At 33.4% G+C, this 13,427-nt stretch overlaps 1 protein-coding gene across 6 annotated transcripts in view; it reads right to left on the bottom strand.

Annotated features, from left to right (window-relative positions):
* Nucleotides 1–13,427, bottom strand: part of LOC143240114 (nicotinamide riboside kinase 1-like) — a 52,253-nt gene that overhangs the window by 24,818 nt on the left and 14,008 nt on the right. For all 6 annotated transcript variants that reach the window (XM_076482054.1, XM_076482026.1, XM_076482016.1 and 3 more), the window contains 2 exons: nt 13,018–13,075; nt 2,690–2,807 (listed from right to left, as the gene is read on the bottom strand). In XM_076482054.1, the coding sequence (XP_076338169.1) occupies nt 2,690–2,807; nt 13,018–13,075 (176 nt within the window). The remainder of the gene's footprint in view (nt 1–2,689; nt 2,808–13,017; nt 13,076–13,427) is intronic.

Here is a 13,427-nt window from a genome sequence, read left to right as displayed (position 1 = left end):
GGACAGTACATCTCAAGGAAAGCTGTTATATGAGTAGACGTATCATACCACAAAAATTAAATGACAATCACACACCTTTCAATAACAAAGGAAACTAAGTTATGCTTCAAAATCATTGTTCCAGTACCTTAGAATTTTACAAAGATTTCAGTTTATCTATATTTAAAGATTAACAACAAATATTTTGTCTTATCAATAATACTTTTAAGAATAGAACTACTTTTGATAAAAAGTTTAAAATTTGGTACCTGTTGAAAACTTTGCACCAGTTTTTGACATATTAAAACATTTATCAGGAAATTCATTTGCTAATTAAATGGATTATAAGACCAGTTAATGATATACAGAATAGTTTGATTGTTTGTTTTGTGTTTAATGTCACAAAGCAACTAGGCTATCTGCACCAAACAACCAGTGAAAAAAACGCAAAAGTGAAATTGTTATAAAATGTAAAAATTAATCAAGTTAAAACTAAAAAAAACTTCAGAAAGCAGACAAAAACTTAAATAGAATTAAAAAGGCCAATGATCCTTACAAATTTAAAAACACAAGGAAGGTGGACAGTGTCATCAATGCCAATGACACTGCCAAGGAAACAAGACTAAATAAGTTGAAAACGTGCCATCACTGGTGAGATTGGGCATAATAAAACTGCTGTTGCAAATTTCTTAAAAGACCCTGAAGGATACAGAACAAGAATTTCAAGTGGTCGGCCCAAAAAAATTTCACTGGCGTTGAGCAGGAGGATTCGATGGGTTATTCGGCAAGACACCAGCCGATCATCGAACTAGATTAAGGCCCACACGGACGCAGAATGCAGCTCAAGAACAATAAGACGGCACTTATGAGAGAAAATTTAAAAACCGTAAACGTCTTTAAAGGTCACGCCTCCTTTCACACCATGAAACAGCTCATTTAAACTTTGCTGAGAAGCACCAAACATGGGATGTAGAAAAGTGGATGAAGGTTTTGTTCTCTGATGAGGAAATAGTTAACCTGGATGGTCCAGATGGCTTCCACATTACTGGCAAGATAAGGAGACATTTTCTACATGACACAGTGGAAAAAGTTCCACCATGATCTGGGGTGCTTTCTCCTTCCATGGAACAATAGAGCTTCTGGTTATACAGGGGCATCAAACAGCACCTGGCTACAATGGCATGTTGGAAAGAGCATCCTTATTAACTAAAGGCCCTCACTTGTGTGGAAATGACTGGATCTTTCAGCAGGATAATACTGCAATCCACAATGCCCACAAGACAAAGGACTTTTTCATGGTGAATAATGCAATTCTTTTGGACCATCCAGCATGTTTGCCCAAACTGAACCCCATTGAAAATGTTTGGGAGTAGATTGCAAAGGAAGTCTATAGAAATGGATGTCACTTCCAAACAGTGCATGATCTTCATGAAGCCCTTTTCACCACTTGGAATGACATTCCAGCCAGCCTTCTGCAAATGCTTATAAGCGACCATGCCAAAGCGAATGTTTGAAGTTATTCATAATGATGGCCGTGCAACTCATATACTGAGACCTCTTGTTGGGAATTTTCTACCCTGTTTAGGACTTCTTTTTGGTATGCTCTTAAACTTTTGACCAGCTAGTATTTAGGCTAATTTCATAATGTTCACATTTTCCCTATCAAATGCTTAAGAAAAATTTTTATTTTTATTTTCCCTTTTCTTATTTTCATCTTTCAAAGCTCTACTCAAATAAGTGGTTGAGTCTAACAATGCAAAATGCATATTTTGTCTTTATGTTCATTAGCCTTAAGAATTTGGCCAGTAAAACAGCTTTCCCCATCATCAATAAACTGTTATACAACTAAAATACATCCAAGAAGACTTATTATGTATTACTGTGTATTACTTATTTTTCTTTTTTAGAAGGCTATAGCTCTGCATCAGCTGCAACTTATTTTTTGACCACTGAATATTAAAACGTTGGCGATATGTGAAATCAATTTTTAATGTAAACAATCCTCATTGTCATTGCTTTACAGTCATATTTCCTGGTCAACATCATTATATATGTGAACTTTTAGTGCTAATATTTCTCTTCTATCAGATTTTACCTGAAGTTCAATTTTATTGCACAGAGTGATGATACATTTACATTTGTATTAACCCTTTCTGTAGAAATATTTTAAATGTGGATAAATAAACACCTTAAAGGCATGAGTAAAATACAATATCTGACAAATCTACCCATTTTATGTTTATGTGCAAATGCTTCACATTCTTATTATTTCAATCATCAATTAAATGGCTCAGTTTGATTATAATCAAAACATTATGGACTAATAACTACACTTGTAGTAAATTTCCTTTGTTATTTGTTCCACCCCCAACATAACTATCCTGTATGTTTTACTTAATACTGAATATTTAAATGGCATATTTTGAAGGTTTCTAATATGGTAAAAATGTCAAATGAACTTTCCCATCTAAAAATGTAATCACACTAGCATTGATATTTGAAAGGAATTTTCACAGGCCTGTTTATCTCAAGCATCACAGGGTTTGCAAATTTTATATAACTTTAAACATATATATAACTTTTTTATTACTTGTGCAAATATTCAGTCTACCAAATCATAACTCCTGTGGGCTTAACATAACTGAATATTTATTAGCTATCAAAAATATATTTTGAATTCTGATTTGAAAAATGAATAAAAAGAACTTACAAATAATTAAAGATTAGATGCCCCTCAACTATTAGCAGTGGATTTCCAGTAGGAGGCTCATGCCTCATCAGTTCAAATAGTTTACTCATCAAACTATTCCAATCTATGCTTGACAAACCTGAAAAGAAAAAAAAAAAGGACAAAAACTTTATTTCAACATCAAATGTTGTGCATACAAAGATTTTATATTTCCTTTTGGATGCAATCTTCTGAAATGAAAAAGTATGAGTACAAATTAATTAAATAATGAAGTATAATAGTTCCCTTAAATGTTACATCATTCTAGTTGTGTGCAATATATTTTCAATTATTTTTGCAATGTACAAAGCCCACAAGCATTTTAGATCAAGTATCACAACTATGTGTTTGAATGCTGTTAAATCACCTACAGTAAATCATTCTTTCTACACTAATAAATAATAATAATAGAAAAATTATATTTTATGCTATGAATGAGTATAAGCAATAACTGTATATGAAAAAATTTATTCAAATGCTATCATAACACAGTAGCAAAGAACATCTGACACAGAATTATAAAAAAGAAGAGTGTCATTTTGAAAATGTCATATTAGATGTCATATTATGTTTTTTTTTCACACAAGGTTAATCATTGCATCTTTGAAAATGTAGTAAGTACATAGACACTATTAATTAAACACCATATTTAATATGTTAAAATGAACTGTAATTAACTGAAACATTGGTTGTAAGTTGACTGGCAGTAGCATTTTAAAACTTGAATCTGATGCAATGTAAGCAACCTTCAATTTTCCTGTACTAAAAATGTATTTCTGATAGGTACTTGCTTCTCTCACAAGATTAAATGTTCTTGTTCACTGCTATCCCCTATATGCAAATTTTTATTTACACATTCCACAACCCTTCTGCTCTGCCCTATTGAAATCAAGTTATTTCAAAGTTTCTCTTTTGTAAATCATCACACATCACATCTCATCAATAGGAGCACAGCATACTTACATAACACATGTAACTTCCTCTGTGTGTCTCTACAAAACTATCACTTCAAAGTTTGGCAGAAAATAGAAGCAGCAGAAATGTGTGAGAAGGAAGGGTTGGAAGTGTGAGAAGAGGGAAGTATCTATCAAAAATACATTTTCAATATAGTAGAATTATAAATTCTGTTATGATACTTTCCTTCTCTTACAAGATTGGCTAGAATTCTACACTGATTAGAAGGAGGGTCCAGCGTAAAAAGAAGAACAGCTGTACTCCCTGAAACTGTTTGAAGAATACCTCCATAGATGAAAGAGTCAGTTCTGAAGAGGAGAACCACACCACTTCTGAGCCAGGCATATTCTTTGTTCATGTGTGGAATGTGTAAGATATGAGGGCATAAAATGAAAGGAACAAATTTAAGAAAAAAAGAACATGGTAGAAAAGTTATCCTAACCGGACAAAGATATCATAATTCATTCCCATTATGGGAAATGTGGGTAGAAAAGATGGTGCCCCTGGATGTAGAGTGGCAAGGGTACTGTAGACCATACTAGGTGAGTCAGTTACATCTAAAACTTCCTTACAGGATACTGACATCTGTTTGAGGTTAGGATGAGGATCATACTGTCATTACCTCAAACCCAAAAAACTGGGAAATTATGAACTCCACTTCCTGAGTATGACACAAGAATTAGCTCTGATCTACGAATATGGAAACTTGGCATCATGTATTGAAAGGATGTTTATCATATGCAATCAACTCCTCCAACAGTAAAATAGAGCAGAACCTTCTAAACTGTAATAATATCCCCATAAGAAAAGGGAATGAGGGATAGCCAAGGAATTGAAATGATCTCATGTACCGTCACTGTTACCCACAGCACAGGTGTATAAAATAGAGGGAGAAAGACAGACAACTGAAAACCCAGGTTAGGATTTGTGTTGATTAGTTCACTCTAAATTCAATACCAGGCCAACCAACAAACACAAAGCAATAGATGAGGGCTCCCATGGTTGTGTAAATTGTATTAGGAGTCCACATCTTCTAACTAGGTGATGAATCAGCTCCTCTAGAAGCCACTTCTCATCTACATCAGCAGAACACAATTGCCTTACTCTCAATTGAATGGTTATAGCAATTTTTTGTTGAACCCATTCAAGAGGGTGTCTCCACAGTCAGCCACCTCAGCAGCTTGAAAATGGAGAGTTTTAAGGACCCACACTCTACTAAAAGAAAAGAAGTTGAAATGTGGTGGAAAGTCCAGAGGATTGTCATCACCAAATAAAGTGGAATGGGTGACCACAAAACCCTATTTTGAAAAGTAGATGATATACATTGATTCAATCAAGTTATGACAGGGATGGGCAACTATCCCCTTTTGCTTTACTCATGCACTCCATGGGTGGTATGGTCTGGAATGGGCATGTAAATGAAACAAAAACATTCCAAGGCTATTCACCTTTAACCCATCTTGTGAAACCATGTAAGAAAGAGCAATTCAACATGGATGTACAGTGCAGATTTCAAATGATCCTTAGTATTCCTTGTTAGGCATCACTCACCATAATGAGGGATCCAAATTGTGAATAGTAAAGCAAAGACTCCTGAAAGGAAAAAAATAATGAATAGAAATTACCCAGTTAGAGTCTCATCTAAATATGAAAAACTGTCACAGGTGTTAGACAAAAACCTGATGACAAAGAAACTGTGATACCATGTAGATAAGGAGAGACAACCATATTATGTATAATTCTCATATCCTAATGTATGAGTTCCTCATATTGAGGAAGACGAGATGCCAAAGAAAAAGGTAAAGATGTCAAATCTGATGAATAAATACCTGGAACAAAGTCTAGGAAAAAAAGGTGATAAAGGAGAGGAAGGCAATGGGATCCAAAGCCAAACACAATTGGTGAGGGCAGAAAGAAGATTTTAACTCAAGAAAAACTACCTAAAAATAAATAGTCACCATGGAAAGAAGTCATATGAGCAACAGTACAAAAAATGAGCAGAGGTTATATCTAGAAGTTGTTCCATATCAGGATAAGAGCAAAGATGGGAAATGAAAGGATGGGAATTAGGCAAAAAGACAAACTACATTTCCTAGCTACTGATGTCTTAGGTAGGAAGGTAAAATCTACAAATTACCTTTCCTAGTTGCTGATGTCTTAGGTAGGAAGATAAAATCTGGATAAAGGAGAAGAGGAGGAATAGGAAAATGAACAATAAATAGTAACCAAGGAAAGAAGCCATATGGGTTATAGTATAAAAAATGAGCAGAGATTACAACTGGAAGTTGAACCAGATCAGGGTGAGGGTGAAGATAGAAAATGAAAGGATGGGAATTAGGAAAAAGGAGTTACCTTTCTAGCTGTTGATGTCTTAGGTAGGAAGGAAAAAACCCAGGTAAAGGAGAAGAGGGGAATAGAAAAATGTACAAGAAACATCATGGGAAATTAATCCAACCTCCACTGTACACAGGCATAGAGGAGAGAAACTTATGCCTGAAGGAAAAATCAAACCAGGGACACAAGGAAAGTGATGCAAATGAAGGTAAAGTGAGGGAATAAAAGATCACAGGAATATCCCAGATCAGAAATGATTGGAAGTCAAAGAGGACAACTAATCTGGAAGGAACACATGAACACAATAAGGATAGGAGAGGTAAAATGAATTTTCTCTCCAAAGATGGTTGACTGTACAGCAAATGGTGGACTATGAAGCATGAGGCAATATTTGACAAAAGTTCAGACAGTGAATGATCAATTTCCTGACAAAACAAGGTGGAAAGTGTCCATGGAAGAACATGAATGAAAGTCATTATAAATGAGCAAAAAGAACATAAAATCTCCATACTGGGAATGGAGATTACATAATGGAAATGAAGAACTGCACACTTGAAATTTGGTGGTGAAAAAAAGTTATCAAGATCTCCATCTGTTTGAACAGGGTTGGTGTCTACAGGAGGAATTGTGGGCAAGAGCCAAAGATAGAGACTGACCTTTTTAATGTTAAATCTCTTAAAGGATAAACACTAATAAAAACCCATGCTGGGTTGCAAGCATCTGAAGCCTCTGAGATACCACTAGTCATAGGCATGACCCTCAAAGTGGTAACATTAACTCTGGAATGTGACCGAAATAAACTGTAATAAATGAAGGCAAACTTCAAACTTAAGAAAAATCTGGAAGTTACAATAAATGAACACCACTTCATGAGGATAATAAATATGAATGTGAAATGAAAAAGAAAACAAAAAAACATCTAAGTACAAATGCTGCCAAATGAGAAATGATAGCTTGGTAGGAAATCACATACATCACATGAGTATACTATGCTCCTTCTCTTGGAGAGGTGAGCCAAGATGATTTACATAAGAGACATGATGGAATCACTTAATTTCAATGGAGGGGAACAGGAGATTTGTGGCATGCACAAAGAAAAATTTAGCATGTAGGGGTTAGCAATTTTACCCAACCAGTAAATGTAACAGGTTACAGAACACTGGAAACTGAAGGGTTCCAGGGAATAAGAAGTCAGGAACATTTAATGCTAAAAGGAAGTGAATGTGACACACAACATCTAAAGGAACCAGACAAGGAAGACTACCTGAATCAGAATGGAAGTACAGATGAGAATTGGAAGGTAAAGAAATGGGTGTGAAAGCTAGAATGCAGTCAATTACCAGCATAATAGGTCCCATGGATGTAGGAACAAGGCAGGGATAGAGGATGGCATAAGGGTAAAGTTAAGGATGTGGGTAACATGAACAGTATATCAAAATAACCAACCTTTTCTAAAGCAACATTCCTTTTCCTTACTCCTAACAATTCAGCAATAAATCCCACTAATTCATTATTGGCCTAAACATCCACAGGAGGAGCAGCAACTTGGACACTAACAACATTTTCAGCAATACCTCATAAAAAATTAAGCAAGCTCTGTTGCTTAAAAAGGTACCTGAGTGAAATAAAAAACTAAAGTAAATAAGTACACAAGACTGCAATGGAAACTGCAAGAACAGAAAAGGAGGAATTATGTGAAGAGGAAGGGAAGGTAGATGGAACATTAATACAATGGTTAAATTTGTGATGGTAAAGGGTATAAAAAACAAAATTGAGATCTCAACAGGCAAAGTTAAGTAGCAGAAAGGAGGAAAGGACAGGTAAAGACCAAATTCAAAGGAAATGGAAGAATATAGATGAGGTTGCCCAAAAGCTGGACACAGACAAAGTGGACAAGCCTTTGACAGACTACCAGGTGAAGAATAGGGAAGGAAAAAAAAGGAATAATGGAAGGGAGAGAAACCACAGTGAAAAGATTTCAACTGGAGGTATACTAACATCAGCTGGAAATAGATATGAAAGAAGGTATCACAGGTCAGAAAAACATAATGCAAAATGATAAGTCAGACCCTGGGCTGAGACAATAGACAAGACCATGAGTGAGGACTGATGATGACAACATCTGTGGAACAAGAAACCACTTTGTAATGAGAATGAATCTTTTTGATAGATAATCAAAACACCACCAGATGGAAGAAGCCAGGAAAACAGCAAGCAATGACCACACTGTGGTGACAGTGAGCTCATAAAATAGATAAAATAAAATCACAGAAACAAGGAGTTGGTACACCCTGGCTTACAAGACCACAATGGAAAGTTAAGAATGTACCATAATCCTCACCCTCCCATTGGAGAGGACAAAGGTAGGACAAGACTTATTAAACCACCAAAGGCTCAAGAAATGCAATATGGAGAAAGACTTTTAGATTAAACAGAGACTGGAAATTTTCCAGGAGTCAAGGGAAGAAGCACAGTCCCCTAAAGAGGAGTATGGGAACAGACACAAATCCAGATAAGGCAAAGTAAGCAGCATTATTGCTGTGGAATGGACTCTGTTTAACCAATGAGCCAGAGATCTAAAGAAAAGTTGAAATGATGAAGAAGTATTCACCGAAAGGAACATAAAAGTCCAACCCATGATAATGACAGCTTCTAAGGATGTGCACAACACATAAAGTTGTCTGGGATCACAAAGGTAGAAAAAGGAACTAAAGTAAAGCTCATTCCTATGAATGGAAAAGAAAGAAATATGTCAGTGAAATAACATGGCAAAATTTTAAGTCCCACACTAAAGAAAATTCAGAAGGGACAGCACAATTGAACACTCATGAAAAATTCAGATAAAATTATCAACAGATATTATTATGTCATTTACGAACTACCAAAATGTAGCCAGTAAACAAAATATCAAAATTTTTCTAGTTCAAAAAATGCAAAAATAATGAATGTGCCAACTGATAGAAATTATCAAGAAAAAAAAAAAGCAATATATGAGGTACCAGATAGAGAAAGGAACCTAGATGACAAGGTTACAGAAATAAGTCCTACACTGATAAAAATTAGAAGGAACAGGCACACACTTAACAATGATGAAAAAATTATTTAAAGAGAACAAAAACATTATTTGTTACTAGTAGTAAAGATATTGAAGGTTCAAGTAACCAAATACATCAAATTAACAAAGTACTTGTATATGAAATGGACAAACTAGTTAAATATACCCAGTTCACAAAGTACTGAATAAAAATGAACATGAAAATAACTAACACACATGAAAATAACCAAGATAACAAAGGACAATGAATTAAATCACATACTGAAGAAAAATGAGGATGAACAGGCACATAGTAAACAATGATGACAAAAATTACACAAACAGAACAACAAATTATATTTCACAAGCAGTTATGTAAAACAACAATCAAAACACACCTAACTTACAAAACATGTGAAATTAACAAATGTGCATTATGATTAAATTTACCAAAATTACAAAGTCAATATCCAATTACTTATTTAAACTAAAGCAACACAGAAAGCAAAATACATATGAATATCTCACTTACAAAAGTTGAAGCACTGATGACATATAATACATAAATTTCCTATGTGTAAAAAGAGGGGCAAAGTCACATAAAGGGCATCAAAACTGGCCACCATAAGTATATCAATATGCTGTGAAGTGCGCATGTTGAAAACTTTACCATAAATCTCCTAGGATAACTTGAAGCCAAAGGAAGAAAAAAGAGAAGAACAAGTTTTCCTTAATTGAAAGACGTTGTGGCTGGCCATTGTGTGGAAGGTGTCTGAAAAAGAGGCGACCAAAGTAACAACTCAATGAGTGTATTCTTCCTCTGAAACAATGTCACATTGAAATAAAGAAAACCCCAATGAATACAACTCTAACTCTATATTAACCAAGGCATTTACTTTCTCAACAGGTAAAAACTGTGCCACGTACAATGTCACCTAACATAATAATATTGTTGTACATCACAGAAAACCTTGAATTCCCACTAAAACGCACAAAGTTCAAGAACAAAAATGCAAATTTGTGGAAAGAAATGAAGTCAAAGTCAAAAATTATAAATTGTTGAATAACCTTTGTCAGAAGTTGACACAAAGCATAATCAAAAAACTGTAGTCACACTCAGAAAAATTAAACACGTATAAATTGTGTCATGCCAAATAAGAAAGTGAGGATTGACTAAGAACAGCAAAGAGAGCTAGCTGCACTATTATAGGTGGTGCAACACTATTGATGGAGAATAGTCACATGATATCTACATGTTCAGAAATGGCACAGAATTGGTTTAGTATAAAGAGTGGTGCATTGATTACTAAAATATAAATTATTTTAGCAATGCTTAGTGGACAAGCAATGATTGAGATAGTTTTTATATAAGAAAGATAAGTCCATTTCAGAAACATTTACAATTTCAAAATTTAATTTCAGCATTAAACCACTTTAATTATATACAGAATTTCTATACAATAAGAAATACATATTAAACGTTAAATTACTTATTTAATAGCACATTGAGTGCAAGTTATGTTTTCTTAAGCTTTCTTGCCTACTACTCTCAGTTAGAAATCAGTGAACAGGGAGCAAACTGTTATTATGCAGCTAACCACTAGTATTTTTGAACTAAACAATGGTTTGATTAAGATTTTTAAACTTTTTTTACACATCCTATGTTATTTCAACATTAATTTTATTTCACACAAATCTTCATTTTCAGTCTCTACCTTTACATATGCTCCAGAAGTCAAGTTCTATGATTTCATTTAGAGTGTGGTAGAAACTCAATTCCCTCTCACACATTTTTTTTTAATTCTGATCTCTATTGTGACAAAATTGCTGTAAGAAGACTTCTTTCTGAAGAGTAAAACAGATGGTTTGTTTCTTTGTTTTTTTAATTTCACACAAAGCTACATGAGGGCTATCTATGATAATCATCCATAATTTAGCAGTGTAAGACTAGAGGGAAAGCAGCTAGTCATCACCACCCACCACCAACTCTTGGGCTGCTCTTTTACCAACCAATAGTGGGATTAACCCTCACATTATAATGCCCCCATGGTTAAAAAAGGCGAGTACGTTTGGTGCGACAGGGATTTGAACCCGTGACCCTCAGATTACAAGTCAAACGCCTTAACCATCTGGTCATGCCGGGCCAAAACAAATGGAATATCAACTTTAATCATTTTCTTACTTTAGTTACTGATTGTGTATTTTTGTTTTCCATGTTTTAATGTTCAACAGCATTAATACACTCATTTCTTGCGACCAGCTTCTTTGGAAATCCATGTCCACAAATGGTGCTGTTAATAAAGGCAGAAAACACTTTCCAAACATAGGTCCCAACAAGTATCAAGAGAGTCAAATGGATAAAAAAAAAGAATGTTCAAAACAAATTGCATAAAAACATATCCTTTTGTCACAACACAAAAATGTGAATTCATAACTTAGTCCATGATATCCAGGTATACTACAATAGACAGGAAAGTATTCAATAATCACAATATAGCAAGTTCAAGAAATCTTACAGAGAAATCAAACTTAATATGGGCAGCAAAAAAAAACAACAAGTAAAATGAAGGCACTAAAAGAATTTTTTTGTATTTATATAATATTTAAAATACTACTAGACGTGCTTTAGCTGGCTGGCTTATATATAAATACTATTAGATGTGCTTTAGCTGGCTGGCTTATATATAAATACTATTAGATGTGCTTTAGCTGGCTGACTTATATATAAATACTACTAAATGTGCTTTAGCTGGTTGGCTTATATATATGTACATATTCTTCAACACATCTCTGTGCCTTTCCTTGAAATGAGTATGGCCTCACTCCAGGACAGTAAAACACAGAAAGATAGTTAAACAAGTACAAGTCCTATTGAATAATCACTCTTGCATACAACCTTTATATAAGATAGGCAATTAGCAAATTTTTATTATCACTGAGCATTCAGTTCAGTAGAGAACACCTTCAAAAATTATCTTAAATACCTAAACTCACATACATACTTTCTATTTTAAAAAATATTATATAAGCAGCTTTTAAACTACAACTACACCAATATGAAATCAAATAACATGAAGATCAAAAAATTAAAGACATAACTAAGAAGAGCTTCCAAAATAATACCAAAACTTGCCATATTGCTTAGATGTGTCAATTTACAAATACACAGTTATTAGATGAAGTCATCTATCCATAAAAAAAAGATTTTATGTTTTAAGGTTTCTAAATGTACTTGACTTTCTTATAAAATGGCAGTCCAACAATTTCATAATTTGGCTTGTTTTATGTAGACAAGAAAGCTTAAATGGTTCTTTGAAGAATTGGTCAATGTCATTATTTTGTAATCTAATTAATTTCAAAAAAATCTAAAGTAATATAACTACTAAAGTAAGTGGTTCTCAGAGCAAATGGGATTACAGCCATTTTCCAATTAGAAATACCTCCAAAAAGTAAAAAAAGTCATTACTGAAGTACATTTTCTCTGTTTACAAAGCAAGTTGTAACTGATTCTGATTGGATTGAAGAAGTAGAAAATGATGAATAAATTACCTTTGATAAAGCCATAAGAACTTTAGAAATTTACTAAGAAATATTTCATTTCCATTTATGTATTTATTAAACTTTAAAATACAAAGTTAAAATATTTTTTATTTTCTTTTAAACTCAAATTTTACATAATAAAACCCAAGACCAAGCACTTTAGCTTAATGCATAGTTATAGCAAATATTTAATTGGTTATTGTTACCAATGTTGTATTTCCCTGAAGTTTATACACAAAACATTGTTTATAACATTTTAGTGAAATAAATCATTTTTTCTGTGTTAATACCAGATTATATAAATTTTAGAGATAATAAAAATTTAAGTCCCAGATGGAGATAAAAACTCTTTCATTCTGGGAGTTACTGAATCAAACATTTTAAAAGCAAATAAATCAGTAACTTAATGTTTTAACACAAAACCAACATAAAATAAACAGTCCCTTACTTTCCCAGTTAACATGCTGAAGCTCTGGAATCATTTCATGTTTGTCACTGTATTCTTCCTAGAACAAAATAAATAATAAATTAACTCTGTAAAAAATATAATATTACAGATCTTCCTACTGAAAAATATTAAAACAGAAATCAAAAAAGCAGTTTATACACAAATTCTTTATAGTTCAGTTAAATCTACATGTAACACCTTGTTAATGATGGCTCTATTACATAAGCCCATTTTTTTAAATCTACACACACACATATTAAAGAACTGAAGTATTACACTGTTGCATTGTGTGGCTTCAAATATACCTAAAGTCAAAACTATATTATTGTATATTTTATAGAACAAAATTATTTTTAAATGTAAAGGTTTTTTTCATAGTACATAATAAGGAAATAAATAATTGCCTTAAG

The sequence above is a fragment of the Tachypleus tridentatus genome, chromosome 2 (genome assembly GCF_004210375.1).
Source record: "Tachypleus tridentatus isolate NWPU-2018 chromosome 2, ASM421037v1, whole genome shotgun sequence".
Lineage (NCBI taxonomy): Eukaryota > Metazoa > Arthropoda > Merostomata > Xiphosura > Limulidae > Tachypleus > Tachypleus tridentatus.
Note: the sequence above shows the minus strand (reverse complement) of the source record. Positions and strands in the feature narration are given on the sequence as shown.